General features: G+C 44.0%; 1 protein-coding gene across 3 annotated transcripts in view; it reads left to right on the top strand.

Annotated features, from left to right (window-relative positions):
- Positions 1 to 5223: 5223 nt before the first annotated feature.
- LOC135173722 (zinc-regulated GTPase metalloprotein activator 1B-like) overlaps positions 5224 to 18856 on the top strand; it is a 30460-nt gene continuing 16827 nt past the window's right edge. For 2 of the 3 annotated variants that reach the window (XM_064140871.1, XM_064140872.1), the window contains exons 1-6: positions 5339 to 5617; positions 6732 to 6818; positions 7121 to 7217; positions 8347 to 8438; positions 13161 to 13220; positions 14349 to 14386. In XM_064140871.1, coding sequence (XP_063996941.1) covers positions 5506 to 5617; positions 6732 to 6818; positions 7121 to 7217; positions 8347 to 8438; positions 13161 to 13220; positions 14349 to 14386 — 486 coding nt within the window. In that variant the 5' untranslated portion in view covers positions 5339 to 5505. The other variant, XM_064140870.1, reaches the window with a different exon arrangement.

The following is an 18856-nucleotide window of genomic DNA, read 5'->3' as shown; positions in this document are numbered from 1 at the left end:
ACAAACTAGGCAGGTTTTGCATTTATCTTTTATCTTTACAAAGTAGGCTTTATTAAACACTTCAATAAAATTGCAAAGACAGCTAGCACTTACATCAAAATTCTAATGTTTGAATAAAAACTATAAAGAAATGAAAAGGAAATCCAGGAACCATAGTATTAATTTTAGGGAATGTTTTTAATTTAAAAAAAAACTTTAAAAAAAAATGGCAGTGTCATGTGTACTGACGAAAAGCAGAACAGCTTAAAGACCCAGGACACTGGTTTCATCACCATCTTTATTCCCCAATGCCAGATGCATTACTGACATATAGATTAGATTTTAGTATCACAAATTGTCTCATTTTTAAAAGACAGCTTCCAGCCTATGATGCCAAGATGTTAGTTTCCAAAACCTTTCTGATTTTTTTAACTTTCTTTACTTCCACAGCCTCCTTGCATGGGAAATATTAATTAAAAAAAATCTTTATTAACAAATTATTAATAAAAGAACTATATAAAATTGAACAGTCTCAGGATTGCAAAAGCTACTATTACCATCAGTCTGGGTTCAAACAGATACAGCTTTGGAAAAACGATCTTTTTTCTTTTTCCTCTAAACCAGGATGTGTCATATAAAGGGATGAGACAAGTGACTGAAATGGGATTTCAAATAAATGCATTTTGCTGCATATTGCTCCTGATATTCTAAAAATCAAGAAGACTGTATACCAGTAGCCTATACTGAACACCTTCCACAGTTAAGGAAACAGAAACTCTGCAACTAAGTCCTTGTCAGCTACCCTGATTTATTAAAGTTACCTAAGCTTGTCACGTTGCTAAACTCAAGTTTCATGCTTTTGCTGCTGTTGGCATTCCACAGAGCTGTCAGAAGATTTATAGTGTAGGACAACATTAGTTATTTTAACTACAGCCAAAGCAAAATCCCACATTTCTCTCACAAATCAATTTGTTTCTGAACTCATTCTTAATAAGAGTTATTTGACAGCTCTATGGACGTGGTGTTTAAGGACGTGGTTTAGTAGTAGTGGCTTAGCAGTACTGGTGCAATTGTGAGCTTTAGGTGAATGGTTGGACATGATGATCTCACAGAATCACAGAAACATTCCATTTGGAAAAGACCCTCAGGATCATCAATATCAACCATTATCCATACTCTACAAAGTTCATTCTTAAACCATATCCTCAAGTACTGCATCCAAATAACTTTTAAACACATCCAAAGTTGGTGACTTAGCCTCCCTGGGCAGCCCATTCCAATGCCTGACCACTCTTTCTGTGAAAAAAATACTTCCTATTGTCCAGTTTCAACCTACCCAATCACAGCTTGAGGCCATTCCCTCTTGTTCTATCACTGTTTACCTTGGAGAAGAGACCAGCAGCAGCGTTTCCACAATGTCCTTGCAGGTTGCTGTAGACAGACATGAGGTCTCTTCTCAGCCTTTTCTTCAAACTAAACAGCCCTAGCTCCCTCAGTCACTCTTCATAGGATTTATTCTCCAGGCCTCTCACCAGCTTTGTTGCCCTCCTCTGCACTCACTCCAGCACCTCCACACGCGTCTTGTAATGAGATGCCCAAAATTGAACACAGTACTCAAGGTGTGGCCTCACCAGAGCCAAGTACAGGGGGACAATCACCTCGCTAGACACAGCATTTATAATACAAGCCATGATGCCATTGGTTTCCTTGCCACCTGGGCACACTGCTTGCTCATATTGAGTTGTTTGTCTTTTACAACCCTCAGATCCCAGCTTTCCAGCCACTCTTCCCCAGGCCTGTAGCCTTGCTTGAGGTTGTTGTGGCCCAAGTGCAGGACCTGGCATTTGGCCTTATTGAAGCTCATGACACTGGCATTGTCTCATTGATCCAATCTATCCAAGTCCCCTGTAGAGCTTCCCTACCCTCCTGCAGATCAATACTGCCACCCAACTTGGTGTCATCTGAAAACTTACTGATGACACACTCTATGTCTTCTTCAAAGCCATCAATGAAGATATTAAACAGAAGTGGTCCCAACACTGAGCCGTTTGGGACACCACTTGTGACCAGCTGCCAGCTGGATTTAACTCCACTGACCATTGCTCTTTGGGCCCTTTTGTCCAACAATGCTTTATCCATCAGAGCTGTGCTTGTCCAAGCCATGAGCAGTCAGTTTGTCCACAAGAATTCTGTGGGGAACAGTGTCAAAGGCTTTTTGGAAGTCTAGGTAGACAATATCCACAGCCTTTCCTTTGTCCAGTAGCTGGGTCATCTTGTCATAGGAGGAGATCAGGTTCATCAGGCAGGACCTGCCCTTCATAAACCCATTCTGACTGGGCCTGATCCCCTGGTTTCTCTCTATATGGAATGTTATAGCCCTCAAGATGACCTGCTCCATGATCTTCCCTGGTACGAGGTCAGACTGAAGGTGCATAGTTTCCCGGATCCTCCTTTCTTCCTTTCTTGTAGGTAGGTGCTACATTTGCTACCCTCCAGAGTCCATTGGCACCTCCTCACCTAGCCAGGACTTCAGGTAAATAATGGAAAGCAGCCTGATGAGCACATCTGCCAACTCCTTTAGCACATCTGCCAACTCCTTTAGCACCCTTGGGTGTAGCCCATCCATCCCTATAGACTTGTATGGGTCTAACTGGCTTAGCAGATCACTGACCACTTTATTGTGATGACCTCATACTGATTCCCCTCCCTGACTCCTAAGTTCATGATCCTAGGTGTCCAAGAAACTGCTGATTCCAGTGCTAAAGACTGAGGCAAAGTAGGCATTGAGCACCTCAGCCTTTTCCTCATCCTTAGTCACTATGTTTCCCTCTGGTATCTGCTCATCTCACCCATTTTTTATTAGATTCTTTATAGAATGTGATGGGAGATAGTGCCAAAGACCTTACTGACTTCAAGGTGAAAAAAACCCACCGATTTCTCCTAATCACATTGGATAATCTGATTTCCCATTTGTAGATCCATACTTTATAATCCAAGTTGCTTTATCATACTTGATGTGTCTGGTAATGGTTTCCCAAACTAGGTGTTCCATCACTTTCTTCGGGCTTGAGGGGAGCATGTTTGGCATGTAGGTCTTTGTCTTGCCTGTCTTGAAGATAGAGGCAACATCTGCTTTTTTTACCAGGTTCCAGAAACTCCTCTTGATTGCCTGTGGTCTCTCAAAGACAGTAGAGATTGGTCTCACAGTCAGTTGCATCTCGACATGCCAAATGGACTTAAATATGTCTATTATGTTTAGTGCTTTCTTACTTGGTGCTCCTTCACCAAGAGTAGACTCTTGACTTTTGCCCTGGTCTCATGGGGAGTCCTGAAGGCTGGTTGTATCTGTAAAGACCAAGGCCAAGCAGGCACTAAGCATGCTGGCCTTCACTGTCTTTTGTCAGCAGGTCTCCATCCTCATTCAGCAGCACACTCACATTTTCCTCTGTCCTTTTGTTGATGTACTTGCAGAAGCCTTTCATGTTGCCCTTCACATGCCTTGACAGATTCATCTCTGGGCAGACTTTGACTTTGCTAACTCTGTTTCCACCTTCTAGACTATATCTCTGTGTTCCTTCTGGGCCACCTGCCTCTAATGCCACTGCTTGTGAATCTCCTTAATACTTTGAGGCCACTCAGAGCTCCCAAGCATTGAACAGGAGCACCAACCACCTGCAGGTGTTCTGAGGAAGTAGTATAGTTTACAGAGGATGGTGAGGCACTTTCCAGGTTGCCCCGTCAGTGGAAGTCAGTATTTGATGAGATCAATAGAACAATCTCATCTGGTGAAAGATGTCTCACCCATGGCAAAGGAGTTGGACAAGATGATCTTTAAAGGTCTTTTCCAATCTAACGCATTCTGTGATTCTATGATCTGGATAATTATGCAACAAAAGGTATTTCTGTTGGAATAAATACAGTTGTATCTCCAATGAAAAGCTGAATAAATGGATTATACGATTTGATAAATTTTGAGACTGCACTTTTACATGCTTGTCATAATCAGAATGACTAAGATAAAAGCAAACTGTTTCGAGTGGAATCATAGAATCATAGAATCAACCAGGTTGGAAGAGACTTCCAAGATCATCCAGCCCAACCTAGTGCCCAGCCCTATCCAGTCAACTAGACCATGGCACCAAGTGCCTCATCCAGTCTTTGCTTGAAGACCTCCAGGGACGGTGATTCCACCACCACCCTGGGCAGCGTGTTCCAATGGCAAATCACTCTCTCTGTAAAGAACTTTCTCCTAACATCCAGCCTATACTTTCCCTGGCACAACTTGAGACTGTGTCCTCTTGTTCTGTTGCTGGTTGCTTGGGAGAAGAGGCCAACCCCCAGGTGGCTACAACCTCCCTTCAGGTAGTTGTAGACAGCAATGAGGTCCCCCCTGAGCCTCCTCTTCTCCAGGCTAAACAGGTCCAGCTCCCTCAGCCTCTCCTCATAGGGTTTGTGTTCCAGGCCCCTCACCAGCTTTGTTGCCCTTCTCTGAACACATTCCAGCACCTCAGCATCTCTCTGGAATTGAGGGGCCCAGAACTGGACACAGGACTCAAGGTGTGGCCTGACCAGTGCTGAGTACAGGGGAAGAATAACCTCCCTTGTCCTACTGGCCACACTGTTCCTCATGCAGGCCAGGATGCCATTGGCTCTCTTGGCCACCTGGGCACACTGCTGCCTCATCTTCAGCCTACTATCTATCAGTACCCCCAGGTCCCTTTCTTCCTGGCTGCTCTCCAGCCACTCTGTCCCCAGCCTGTAGCACTGCTTGGGGTTGTTGTGTCTTTCCCAATACTGTTTAAACCTTTTGATGTGAAGAAATAATAGATGTCTAACCGATTTGCTAGATGTGTGGTCTGTGAAAGGCCACCACTTTGTTAAAATTAACCACAGATACATCCGGCATAGGTACATGGCGTCTCAGCATACCTACCTGGCATCACACCATACCAGAGAACGCTAACATTCGTTTTACAGCTTACTTTTATTGGATGATGAAGACAAGGCAGCACATCCATCCCGCACGAAATCTGCTGACCAGATCGAACCGCCTACAGCATTCCCCGCTCCCCAGGACCCACTCTTCTCCCTTATAGGGCCACCTATAACAGTGCCTAAGTGGCATACCCCCAGCTACGTCCCACTTGAGGCCGCCCATCTGCCAGTCTTTAGCGGACGGCCAACCGCTGTCCGAGCGGCCCACGCCGCCACTCCCCCGCCACTGTCGCCTCCCTGCTCCCGCGGCGCGGGCTGAGGCGCAGGCGTGAGCCCCGCGGCGCATGCGCATGGTCCGTCTGAGGCGGTGCCGCGCCTGTGGCCGTGACGTGAACGCGTGAGGTCAGACGCAGGTAAGTGGCGGCCGTCGCCGCGGCGTGGGCAGGGGTCTGCGCTCAGTGCATGGGGAGTACAGGAATGAAGCTGAGGGCAGAGGCGCTCCGTGCCTTTCTCGGCTAGTACTGCTGCTTCGCCTGCCTTCTGTCTCTGCCTCTTCCCTAGCCGGAGCTGGCTTTCGGGGTCCGCGCTGCCATGGAGGACGAAGACTGCCCAGACCTGGTTCCAATAGACACCGGCGGCGCGGAGGAGACCGAGTCCAGCCCCAGCAGGAAGATCCCCGTGACTATCATCACAGGCTATCTAGGTGAGGAGTGACCTACGCTTCTGCCAGCCGCTAGGAATAGCTGTACGGCAGGCCTGCGGGCTCCCGTGTGTTGGCACAGGGAAGCCTCTAAATGAGACGCCTGGCTGCGACGGGACCCTGTGGGGCGGAGCGGTTCCCCGGCAGGTGCAGCAGCAGCCAGAGTGCCCACGTCCGGGGCGAGTGAGCGAGACCCTGGTGGCATGGCCAAGAGGAGAGAGTTCAGGGATGCTCGTTCAGCGTTTTCAGCGCCGTGACCTCATGTCTCTTCTAGTCAAGTATGGTTCTGATGAGATGCGCAGAACGATTTTGAACAGCTGTACAAGCTTCCGTTGCTGGTTTTACCACCCACTTTTCAGGGTTCAAATGTGTGCTGGTCACATTTTACATGTGGGTTTTTGCCATGCGGTGTCAAAATACTGCAACATACTTGCCTCAGTTTAATGTAGACTGAATTGCAATCTTTCAAATGTGAGGTTTGGTTTCCCCTCTCTTAATAGAGGTGTCGGGAGCTTTAAATACATACGGTAAAGATCAGGTTAAATTTAGGATTACCAACACTCTTCTTAAAATTGTAACTTCATACGCTATCATTCTCACCCAACAAAATGGTAAGGGCAGGAAAGAAGGGGCTGCTTTCCCAAATTCCCCTAGTTTTGGTCTTGGCCTGTGGGATGGAACTGTAAGTAATGTGGTGTTACAGAAGTTGTGATCATCTGTGTTCATCTTGTGAACACAGGCTTAACAATGCCTCAACTAATGGCAGCACATCAGTGATTATTGATGATGAAAGAGCTTGTCAAGAAAAGGCAGTGGGAAACAGCAGTGTCTCCTCTCAAGATAAATGTAAAAACGATTTCTCTAGAAAACATGCTAAGCTGTTAGGGAATTTGTAAGCACTGACAGTGAATGAAAAGCTGCTGGCCTTTTAAAGCTGATGTGATGATGGTTCCATAGAGGCACATATCTCTAGAAATTAATTTTTGTAGAACACAAGATACAAGAATGAAAACTTGCATTTTGGAAGAGATCAGGTTTGTTTGATTTGTGCATGGGCACAACAATATTCGGCTTCTGTGCTTAACACATTTTAATAAAAATAATGTCTGTGTTCTAGGTGCTGGGAAAACAACTCTTTTAAATTACATACTGACAGAACAGCATAATAAGAGAATAGCAGTTATTCTGAATGAGTTTGGAGAAGGTATGTACAGCTGCAGAAATGCTTGATTGTTTTTGGTTGTTGTTTTTTTTTTTTAGCAGAATTTGTGCTACTTTTACTTCCTTGAGTTTTGATCTTTGTAGAACCAACCTGACTTTATTTTTTAAATTTCTCATGAAATGGAATATACTAATTTCTGAAGAATGTGCCAGAAACATGGTCTTGAAGGAAAAAAAAACATAATCCAAGTGTGCAAGTGTATCTCTATTCAGATCTTTCATACCTGTTTAGTAGATATCATACAAATTTATAGGTTGAAATTACAGTCCTACTTCTCTTTCTAGGAAGTGCCTTGGAGAAATCCCTGGCAATCAGTCAAGGAGGAGAACTCTATGAAGAGTGGCTGGAACTAAGAAATGGCTGCCTGTGCTGTTCAGTAAAGTAAGAAAGAGCTATTGTACAAGTTCTTACAGTAGGTTTTAGGGAAGTTGAGCAAAAGAGGAATCAAATTCAGAATCTGATTCCTGACAGTGATGGTAGTATTGATTGAGACTCCTTTTGCTAGATGAAGTAAAAATTGGAGATTAAAAAGTGGAAATCTATTTCCTATGCTGTCTTGCTGTATTTGGACTTTGTGTCTTTCTGGAAAGTAAATAACAACCTCTCTTGGATTATTCTAGGGTAGGGAGCTCCTCCTATTCTGTTACTATTGTATGCTTTTATATAGAGAGCAATAGTCAAGGAGGTTGGAGTTAGGGCTTGTTTGTCTACATATGCACATTAAATACTACATGTTGTTTTGTATGTTGAATATTGTATACCTCAGAAAGGGTGGAAGGAGAACCTTTTGGTGCCCTAATGAAACACAATACTCCAAACTGCAGACTTATTAAAAAGCAGGTGTTTGTTTCTGTGATGTGTTTTTATGCTGTGAATACTGGATTGTTTGTGCTTATTTTGTCATAAAGGCCTGTTTGTCTTGAAAATTTGGAAGAAGTGCTCCTGTACTTTAAATTGGGATAATAAACGTAAAACAGAAGCCCCTATAGCACTGTGTTCTGCTGGGGTGTAAGGAGTGCTGCCATTGCTGCTATATTTTATGTGTATTGGTTTCTTAAATAAAATGTTATGCATTTCTGCTTTAGGATGACTTAATCAGCTAAGATTTGAGTGAATTACATGTCTTATCTGCAGATGAGGTGGAAAGGCAGAAGAACATGGTTCAGTTCCTTCATCCTCCTCCACACTGCCATTTATTTTTGTAATTCTAGGTGTCAAACCTGGCTGTCCTTTGTGGAATTCTCAACATTTTAAAACAAATTTTCATTTTAATCACTTTATTATACCAGTTTGGCTTAGGCAAATATGATTTTCAGACTAAAATGAGAGAGAAAATGATGATTTGCTTAACATTACAACAGTAGTTTGATGACTCAGTTTTCATTGTAGCTTCCTGACTCAGACCTTTACTTTGATGGTGCCAACACTGCCTTTGACATCAGAAGATACATGTTTATACATGTTTTAGCTTGTTTCCTCTGTTCTCAGGTTTAATTGTTACTTCTTGCAGGGACAATGGTGTGAAGGCTATTGAGAATCTGATGCAAAGGAGAGGAAAATTTGACTACATATTGTTGGAAACAACTGGTTTGGCAGATCCAGGTAGTTCACATTATGTTTTTCATAACAACAATAATTATCCAGGTTTTATGAAGTGTGTCAATTTGCTATCCAAAAAGTAATATAAACTGATGAGCTGTCAAACAGGTGCTTTGATTGCTATATGACTAAAAGTGAGTTGGATAAGGTGCAGAAGCAGGGTTATGGATGGGATTGTTTGAGCGTTTTGCTTTTTGTTGAACTTGCTCTAAATGGACTCTAAAGCTTAACAGAAATCCAGTTAAAATACGTTTCTTTCATGAGACATCTTGGAGATGAGAAGCATGCTGAAGCTAGTAGTTTTCAGTAGGCTTTTGCTGCTCTGCATTGCTCCTTCTAAAGTATAAATTACTAGCATCTGATGTGTAGTTACACTGGTTACAGCAGGCCTAATACAAAGTAACACATTCTTCTGATAAGCAAAAAACAATGGATCTTAAACATAGACCCTGTAGTGATATTTACTGTAAAAATATGTTTGAGCTCATGTTATTAATAGCTACAGTAATTTTCTGTGAACCATCTCGAAAATGTGTTGTTGATTAGTGTGAGGGAAATTCTTACCAAAATTCCATTGTTTAACATTCACATTTTCCAAATAAAACCTAAATATTATCACAGTGAAGTAATCTCAAAAGACAGGATATCGATTTGGCCTCTGTTAAACACAAATTCTGTTTGTCAAGTTGGAAAACTATTAAGCTTTTATCTTTTTTAGAAAATTAAAAAAAATAAATAAATAGACACCAAAAAACCCATTAAATATTGTGACCCTTGCTGTATCTTGCATGAGTAGGCACTGCTAACAACTGACAAGTATTGATGTTGATACAGAGTGATGTTTGGAGGAAAACATCTTGTCAGTTCAAGTGGAGTTTCAGGTATTAGTGTAGTTACTGATTTTTAATTCTATTTCTTAGTATGTGCTTAGACATCCTACCAGTAACTAAGGGTCTGATAACAAGTACTGTTGCCTGCTGACAACTCCTTCTGTCCCTCATATTGCAACACTGACAGTGTTCAATTGGTTTATTTGATAACAAGTTATGATTAATTTAATAAGTATATACAGCACATCCTACAGTTGCTAGAATTTACAGGGACATTTTATCAGAAAACAGCAGTAGCATACTCCCAGGACATGTGTAGTACACAGATACCAGGTCATATATTCCAGGCCTTTGATAGGATGTGGTTCCAGTTGTCCAAATACTACATGATTCCGTTTTTTGCTCAGCTCATCAGTTCAGTATATTCCACTTCATATCCTGAAGGAAATAAAAATTACTGTACAAAAGACAGAGAGTACCATGTATTTCATTATTCCAGAAACACTAATCGGGATGAAAAATCAGTGGATAATGAGGCCTAACATGTAAAAAATACTAGAATCATACAGTCATAAAAGAATTCAGTTTGGAAGGGATGTTAAGAGGTCTTTAGTTCAAACTTGCGCCCAAAGCAGGGTCAGCTACAGAACGAGACTCGGTTCTTTGAAATGTCCATTCATGTGTTTTTCTCATCTGAGGATAAGTGTGACTCAGCCTCTCCAGGAAACCTACTCTGTGCTTGTCTTTCTGTGGTGGAACCTTGCTCAGCTGATTACAACTGCCTCCTATTTTCCTGCCACAGCCTAGCTCAGTCTTCTCAGTGACTCACTTGTAGGTACCAAGGACACAGCTGTTAGGTTCTGCAAAAGCTGTTCCCTTCTCTGAGCTGAACAAATGCAGTTTCCTCACCTCCTCTCATAGGGCCTGTCCTCTGGCCTCAGCTGTCTAGGTGATCCTACACTGATGTCTTTCCTGTACAGGGGATCCCTATGCCGGAAGTGCTGGCCAGATGTCGGTTTGAAAGTGCTAAATAGAGGAAAAGAACCTCCCTCAGCCATGCTTCCATTCCAACAGTCTGGGGTGCTTTTAGCCTTCTTTAATTACAAGGCATAGAATCAATCATAGAATCAGCCAGGTTGGAAGAGACCTCCAAGATCATCCAGTCCAACCTAGCACCCAGCCCTATCCAGTCAACTAGACCATGGCACTAAGTGCCTCATCCAGTCTTTGCTTGAAGACCTCCAGGGACGGTGCCTCCACCACCTACCTGGGCAGCCCATTCCAATGGCAAATCACTCTCTCTGTGAAGAACTTCCTCTTGACATCCAGCCTATACTTTCCCTGGCACAACTTGAGACTGTGTCCCCTTGTTCTAATGCTGGTTGCCTGGCAGAAGAGACCAACCCCCAGGTGGCTACAGCCTCCCTTCAGGTAGTTGTAGACATCAGTGCGGTCACCTCTGAGCCTTCTCTTCTCCAGGCTAAGCACCTGCAGCTCCCTCAGCCTCTCCTCATAGGGTTTGTGTTTCAGGCCCTTCACCAGCTTTGTCACCCTTCTCTGGACACATTCCAGCACCTCAACATCTATCTTGAATTGAGGAGCCCAGAACTGAACACAGGACTCAAGGTGTGGCCTGACCAGTGTTGAGTACAGGGGAAGAATAACCTCCCTTGTCCTACTGGCCACACTATTCCTCATACAGGCCAGGATGCCATTGGCTTTATTGGTCATGTGGGCACACTGCTGGTTTATGTTCAGCCTACTATCTACCAGTACCCCCAGGTGCCTTTCTTCCTGGCTGCTCTCCAGCCACTCAGTCCCCAGCCTGTAGCACTGCTTGGGGTTGTTGTGGCCAAAGTGTAGAACCCTGCACGTGGCCTTATTAAATCTCATCCCATTGGCCTCTGCCCATCCAGCCTGTCCAGGTCCCTCTGCAGGGCTCTCCTCCCTTCCAACAGATCCACACCTGCTCCTAGCTTGGTGTCATCTGCAAACTTACTGATGCTGGACTCAATCCCCTCATCCAGATCATCAGTAAAGATATTGAACAGGACTGGGCCCAGCACTGACCCCTGGGGAACACCACTAGTGACTGGCTGCCAACTGGATGTGGCACCATTCACCACCACTCTCTGGGCCCGGCCTTCCAGACAGTTCTTGACCTATATCAGAGTGAATCTGTCCAATCCGCGAGCTGTCAGCTTTGCCAGGAGCTTGTTGTGGCAGACCATGTCAAAGGCTTTGCTGAAGTCCAGGTAGACTACACCCACAGCCTGCCCCACATTCACAGTATCACAGTATCACAGTATCACCAAGGTTGGAAGAGACCTCACAGATCATCAAGTCCAACCCTTTACCACAGTGCCCAAGGCTAGACCATGGCACCAAGTGCCACATCCAACCTTGCCTTGAACTGCCCCAGGGACGCCGACTCCACCACCTCCCCAGGCAGCCCATTCCAGTGCCTAATGACTCTCTCAGTGAAGAACTTTCTCCTCACCTCGAGCCGAAATTTCCCCTGGCGCAGCCTGAGGCTGTGTCCTCTCGTTCTGGAGCTGGCCACCTGAGAGAAGAGAGCAACCTCCTCCTGGCCACAACCACCCCTCAGGTAGTTGTAGACAGCAATAAGGTCACCCCTGAGCCTCCTCTTCTCCAGGCTAAACAACCCCAGCTCCCTAAGCCTCTCCTCGTAGGGCTTGTGCTCAAGGCCTCTCACCAGCCTCGTCGCCCTTCTCTGGACACGCTCAAGCATCTCAGTGTCCTTCCTAAACTGGGGGGCCCAGAACTGAACGCAGTACTCGAGGTGTGGTCTGACCAGTGCAGAGTACAGGGGCAGAATGACCTCCCTGCTCCTGCTGACCACACCACTCCTGATACAAGCCAGGATGCCACTGGCTCTCTTGGCCACCTGGGCACACTGCTGGCTCATGTTCAGGCGGGTATCAATCAGTACCCCCAGATCCCTCTCTGTCTGGCTGCTCTCCAGCCACTCCGACCCCAGCCTGTATCTCTGCATGGGGTTGTTGTGGCCAAAGTGCAGCACCCTGCACTTTGAGCTATTGAACCCCATCCCATTGGCCTCTGCCCATCTGTGCAGGCGGTCAAGGTCCCGCTGCAGAGCCCTTCTGCCCTCCAGCTCAGTCACATCTGCCCCCAGCTTAGTGTCATCTGCAAACTTGCTGATGACTGACTCGATGCCCTCATCCAGATCATCTATGAAGATGTTAAAGAGGATGGGGCCCAGCACTGATCCCTGAGGGACACCACTAGTGACTGGCCGCAGGACCTGCCCTTCCTAAACCCATTGGCTGTGCCTGATCCCTTTCTCATTATGGTTTTAGTGTTTAAGCTATAATAAAGTATTGAAACTGTATCCGGAGTGGGCTACCCATGTGTGAGAGCATCCTCTGGTCTCAGAGAACTCATTGCAACAGTAGAAGCCAGCAAAGAAGAGAAGATCACTGGGAGGAAGCTCAAATGTGCCGTGTCAGTTTTTCTTAAACTGTTTTAGCTCTTGGTTTTTGATTTTTGGTGTGCGTGCCACTACCTAGAAGCACTTGCTGAAAGGTGAAGAGAAGTAGAGAGATTTTTAGAAATCAGGAAGTCCTTAAATATACTGATGATAGGTAGGTGCTACTACTGAGTAAAGGTAATTAGAAAACATGCATATTGTGAGATTTTTGAAAGCTTTTTGTAGTCACAACTGTTGACATGCACACAAGTATAATACTTTGCTGTTGTTTGGTCAGATATGTGGTTGGGTGTTTGACTTCTATGATGCTTTCTGAGTTTTGAAGAGACAGCATTACAAATAGAATTTTTCTATGGTATGTCTCTATACTGACAGTTTACTGGAAAATGTCAGTTTTGCAACTAAACATACTGTACTTCTTAGGAGCTGTGGCCTCCATATTCTGGATTGATTCTGAGTTGGGAAGTGACATCTATCTTGATGGTAAGAAGTGCAAACTTGTTTTCTGATGTATTTGCATTCCACAGAGAATCACTGAGTCCAAGTGACCCAGTTACCATGACCACTAAACTGTATCCTGAAGTGCCACATTTACGCATTTGAACACTTCCAGGCATGGTTACTCCACCACCTCCCTGGGTAGCCTGTTCAACACCTCACCACTCTTTCAGTAAAGAATTTTTTCCTGGTATCCAACCTAAACCACCCTGGCACAACTTAAGCCCATTTCATCTTGCCCTATTGTTAGTTACTTGGGAGAAGAGACCAAAACAGGCCTCACTACAACCTCCTTTCAGGTAGTTGTAGAGAGCAATAAGATATCCTCTTAGCCTTCTCTTCTCCAGACTAAACAACCCCAGTTCCCTCAGCTGCTCCTCATATGATGTGCACTTCAAACCTCTCACGAGCCACATTGCTCTTCTCTGGACACATTCCTACTTGATGAACTGTTTAAACAAATCACACAAAAGTTGCATAGTGCTTTGCAAAGGAATCAGATATGGACACACCTTGATTGTGGTGTAAGCATGGGGAAAACCTCATTAGTTAATTGCTGTAAAACATGGGTTAAGAGATACTAGAGCTCCACCCCCTCCCAATACACTGTTTGCTAAATTGTGTCCTTTTCCCTGAACTGTTAACTCATCCACACCTGCCTTTTGTTTTCTGCCTTATTTGGCTGTTGTACTTTTGTCTGCTCTGTTACTTGTTTGTGTTCTGGCAAAAATCTCAGTTTACTGTAATTCAAGTCATCATTCTGTAGTTAAAGAGCATGCTGAAAGTTGATTATATTTTTGTTGTGGTTTTTTTTTTAATTAATGTAGGAAGAAAGCCTGTCTGGTTTAGAAACATACCCTGCTAGCACTTTGATCATTCTGTGAAATACTCATTTAACCCAGAAAAGATGCAGTTGCAGACAGAACAGCTTCCTAAGTTTCTGCCAGACAGTCGCAGATTCCTGATCACTTACAGTTAGAATAACTGCATATCTCAATCAGTCTTCTTAATTTGTTTTACTGTCCTGTAAAAGCATACCTCTGCCAGTCTGCTGTGCAAGTTGTTAAATTCTTAGCTTCTTCGGCACATTTCCATCTTAATGTTCTCTTTTAGGTGTCATATCTGTTGTTGATGCAAAGCATGGATTGCAGGTAAGTTGTTGGATTTGCTACACAATTTAAAACATTGGTAACATTAAAACATGGCAGTAATTAGAACATTACAATAGTGTTCATGTGGATGAATTGCTGTCATGGTTTAAAACCCATCCATAAGCCAAACATGCAGCTGCTTGTTCACTCTTCCCTGCTCTACAGAATGGGGAGAAAGTTGGAGTGGTAAAGGTCAAGAGACTTGTAGATTGAGATAAAAGCAATTTAATTATTGGGCTAAGATAAAATAACAGTACTTATGTGTCGGGGTCCGGGGTCTGGCGAGACGCGGATCGGGGCACTGAAGAGTCGACTCTGTAGTTTCCATGCATCAGTACGCTTTGTTAAGCCAATACAGCAGCTTATATGCTACTTGGAAGAGGCGTGCACAGCTAACTTAGTTTGAGATTGGTACAAGTGGACGGTACAGATTGGCTCAAAGTTGTGTGTAAGGCACAGATAGGTTATTCCTTATCAAAACAGCCCGTGGTTCCACCTCAGGGGGCTGGCAGGGTCAGCCCCCTGGAGCTGTGTCCGCCTCAGGGGCCGGCAGATTCCAGCCCCCAGCAGGTGTGCGTGGGTTGCTCAGTCCACAGCCTAGCTTCCTTGCAGCCTGCGAAACTCCAAGGACATCTCCCATCACAAAGTCTCATGTTTACAGCTCATGCCTCGCTGCGGGAGAAATTCTCCCACACTTCTATATTTATTATGTTATTAATATGCGGTGTGGTTGCCATCCACTCTCTGAGCCTCAGTGTGTTAGGGCTTGTGATCCCAGAACTGCAGTCCTGAAGGAGGGAGCCACATGTTTCCACATAACGCTCATCTATGCACTCTGTATGGTATTGCATGATACGGAATATTCTTCTGGCTGATTTGGGTCAGTTGCTATGTCTGTGCTCCCTCCCAGCTTCTGGTGTGCTTGATTTCTTAGCAACAACCAAATCAATGTATTATCAGTATTCTTAGACCAAATCCCATACTAACTCCAAAATTAGTACTGTTCTAGCTAATAAGAAAAAAATCAGCTTTATCACAGCTTGAACCAGGACAATTACATTTTTACAGTATCTTTAATTCTTGCAATAGGTGAAGATTTATTTTATAGTACATTACTACTATATTTTGAGCAGGAACTAAACAGTACTGGTATTAGAAGGAATTCGGATTCTTACCAACATAGCAACATGTATCCTAAGATTGCTAGGTATTTGATTCCTTCTGTTTTTCTCACTTCACTCAGGAGTCTTGCTTGAATTCCATATTGGCATATAGATTACTGTAAAAGTGATGGAGAAGATAGTTTTATGGTGTCATTGGTATATGCTACTTTAAAGGAGAGACCAGACCTCTGATACCAATGCGATAACAAGTGAGGTAGGGCTCAAATCAGGAAAGGTGCTAATGTAATAGCAGCTGTGGTAAGGAGAGATAAGAGTTAAGTATCTTAAGTATCATTTTGCATAAAAGATCAGTTCTTTAAATGGAAGTAGACAAAACCAGCCAGTATTAGAATAATATATATAAAATCTTCTAATGGTTTAGCACAATGGCTAACCTATAGAATAGAATCAACCAGGTTGGAAGAGACCTCCAAGATCATCCAGTCCAACCTATCCCCCAGACCTATCCAGTCAACTAGACCATGGCACTAAGTGCCTCATCCAGTCTTCTCTTGAACATCTCCAGGGATGGTGACTCCACCACCTCCCTGGGCAGCCCATTCCAATGGAAAATCACTCCCCCTGTCAAGAACTTCCTCCTAACATCCAGCCTATACTTTCCCTGGCACAACTTGAGACTGTGTCCCCTTGTACTGTTGCTGGTTGCCTGGGAGAAGAGGCCAACCCCCACCTGGCTACAGCCTCCCTTCAGGTAGTTGTAGACAGCAATGAGGTCCCCCCTGAGCCTCCTCTTCTCTAGGCTAAACAATCCCAGCTCCCTCAGCCTCTCCTCATAGGGTTCGTGTTCCAGGCCTTTCACCAGCTTTGTCTCCCTCAACAAAGTAGTGAGGAGAAGAGTAACACACAAAACTCAGAGTTGAGATAGAGATAAGAGTTTAATATAATGTGAGATATCATCACAATTCGTAGTTACCTTAGCTAATGATCTAATCTAATGCAATGCATGAGTACCTTACTTTAGCCTATTTGCAGAAGAAGCACAGTGAAATACAAAGAGGAAAAAACCTCCAAAACCAGCATAAAACAAAAAACCCAATCCATCAGCTCTCACCTGTCCAGCCACCATGTCCCCAGAGAAGAGACCATAACCAAGAAGCAGCAACCGGAACAGGATGCCTCTCATGTTGCAGTGGGGCTTGAAGTTCATGTTATACTTTGCTCCAATTAACTTTTTTGTTTTTGAAGCTATCATGACTGTGTGGTGTGAGTAACAGCAGCAGGTTCAACTCAGTCTGTGACATTCGTCACCCCTTATTCTGTACCGTCTGCATCAAGCCAAGCAGCAATCAACACTGAATAGTATACATCATACATCAGTCACTGTCCGTTCTCACTCAAAGTGAATATTACAAAGATATGGTCAGAGAAGAGGTTTCTTCCAGGTTAACCTGCTACACTCTGTATACTCTGGATAGATTGTGCACAATCAGGAAATAGTTATGGGTTTTTCTTTTTTAATCTGCTTTTTTAACATGACATATTGACAGTATGCATCAGTACACTTATTCTGTCTTTAAAGTCAAATAATGTTGCATGCCTGGTAATTCCACTTGAAGAAAAATAGTTCTCTAGGGTTTTGTTGTGGTTGGTTGTTAGTTCATAGATTTCCCATGACATACCACTTTAATTTGGTATTGCTTTGTCTCTAAAGCCATATTTTAAAATAACAGAATCATAGTATTGCTTTGGTTGGAAGAGGCCTTTTAAGATTAGTAAGTCCAACCATTAACCTAGTTAACTCAGTCCAGCTAGTCACCACTAAAACATGTCCCTGAGCACTGTGTTTACACATCTTGCACTGTTTTACAGCTTCTTTTGTGAAGGATTTTATTTTTATATCCAATGTAAACCTCCCAAGGTGCAAATCTAAGTAATTTCCTGTTGACTTCTTATTTGAGAGAGCAGACTGACTCCCACCAGTTGAGATAGTTCAGATAATTGTAGATTCATCAGGTTTCCCGTGAGCCTCTTTTTCCCCAAGCTAAACAATCCCAGTTGTGTTCCAGACCCTTCATCAGCTTCAATGCCCTTATTTGGACTTGCAGCACTTGAAGGTTGTCCTTCTAGTTAAGGCTCAGAGCTAAACACAACACTCGAGGTGTGGTGTCACCTCTGCCAAGTACAGGAGCCTGTGGCCACCCTATTCCTGATATAGGCCAGAATGCTGTTTGCCTTTTTGGCCACCTGGCTACACTGGGCTCATGTTCAGACAGCTGTCAGCCAACACCCTCATTTTTTTTCCTTCTGAGAAGCTTTCCATCCACTCTTCCCAAAGCCTGCAAGGTTGCTTAGGGATTGTGTGACCCAAGCAAAGGACCCTGCATTTGCCCTTGTTGAATTTCATGCCATTGGCCTCAGCCCATTGATCCAGCTTGTCCAGATCCCTCTGCAGAGCACTGACACACCCACCTAATTTGGTGTCATCTGCAAATTTACTAAGAGTGTTTTCTGTCCTCTCATCTGGGTCATTGATTAAGATATCAAAGAGACAGGCTGAAATGCTGAGCCCTGGGGAACACTTAATTGTGACTGACTGCCAGCTAGTTTTAACTCCACTCACCACTGCTCTTTTGGCCTGACCATCCAACCATTTTTTATTCAGTGAAGTACAGATTCATCCAAGCCATGTGCAGCCAGTTTCTCCAGGAGAAACAGTGTCAGAGGCTTTACTGAAGTCTTGGTACATTGGTACCTGAAGGAACGTATAGGATGCTTGCCTTTCCAGAGGTGTAAGGCATAGATGCTGATAATGCACCATCAGTGCAGAGTCCTGCTGTCTTCATGTGTCTGTGATGTTCCCTCCACGGCAGAGTGGGCAATAAATAACTTGGTAGCTGAATCTTTGCTGCTTCAGCATAGTCTTTTGTTTGCCCAAATTAAGTTATGGTGTAAACAGCCCAGCTTCATGCTGCTGTTTGAAATGCAGGCACTCTTTTCCTTTCACAAATTCATCTGTGAGGATATTAATTTAGGCAAACAGGCAGAGCACAGGGCTGCAGATGTTACTAAACTGCGGAATGACTGGAAGCTTCTGCCTTCGTCAGTGCTAACTGGATCTTCTGCTAGGTTGAATGGGCTACAAACACATTTGTCAGACTTGCTGAGAAGCAGTGGTTTATTGGTATAAACCCAGAAGAGTTACAGATTTACCTGTAAAAGTACACTTTGTCACATCTTTGAGAGAAAAGAGCATGTAATTGTGTACATGAAATCCGTACTGTAAGCCTAACCCATCACAGAATGTTAGGGGTTTGGAGAAAACTCCCCACAACTTTTCTGGGCAGCT

Source organism: Pogoniulus pusillus, chromosome Z, assembly GCF_015220805.1.
Source record: "Pogoniulus pusillus isolate bPogPus1 chromosome Z, bPogPus1.pri, whole genome shotgun sequence".
In the NCBI taxonomy this organism is placed as follows: Eukaryota; Metazoa; Chordata; class Aves; order Piciformes; family Lybiidae; genus Pogoniulus; species Pogoniulus pusillus.
Note: the sequence above shows the minus strand (reverse complement) of the source record. Positions and strands in the feature narration are given on the sequence as shown.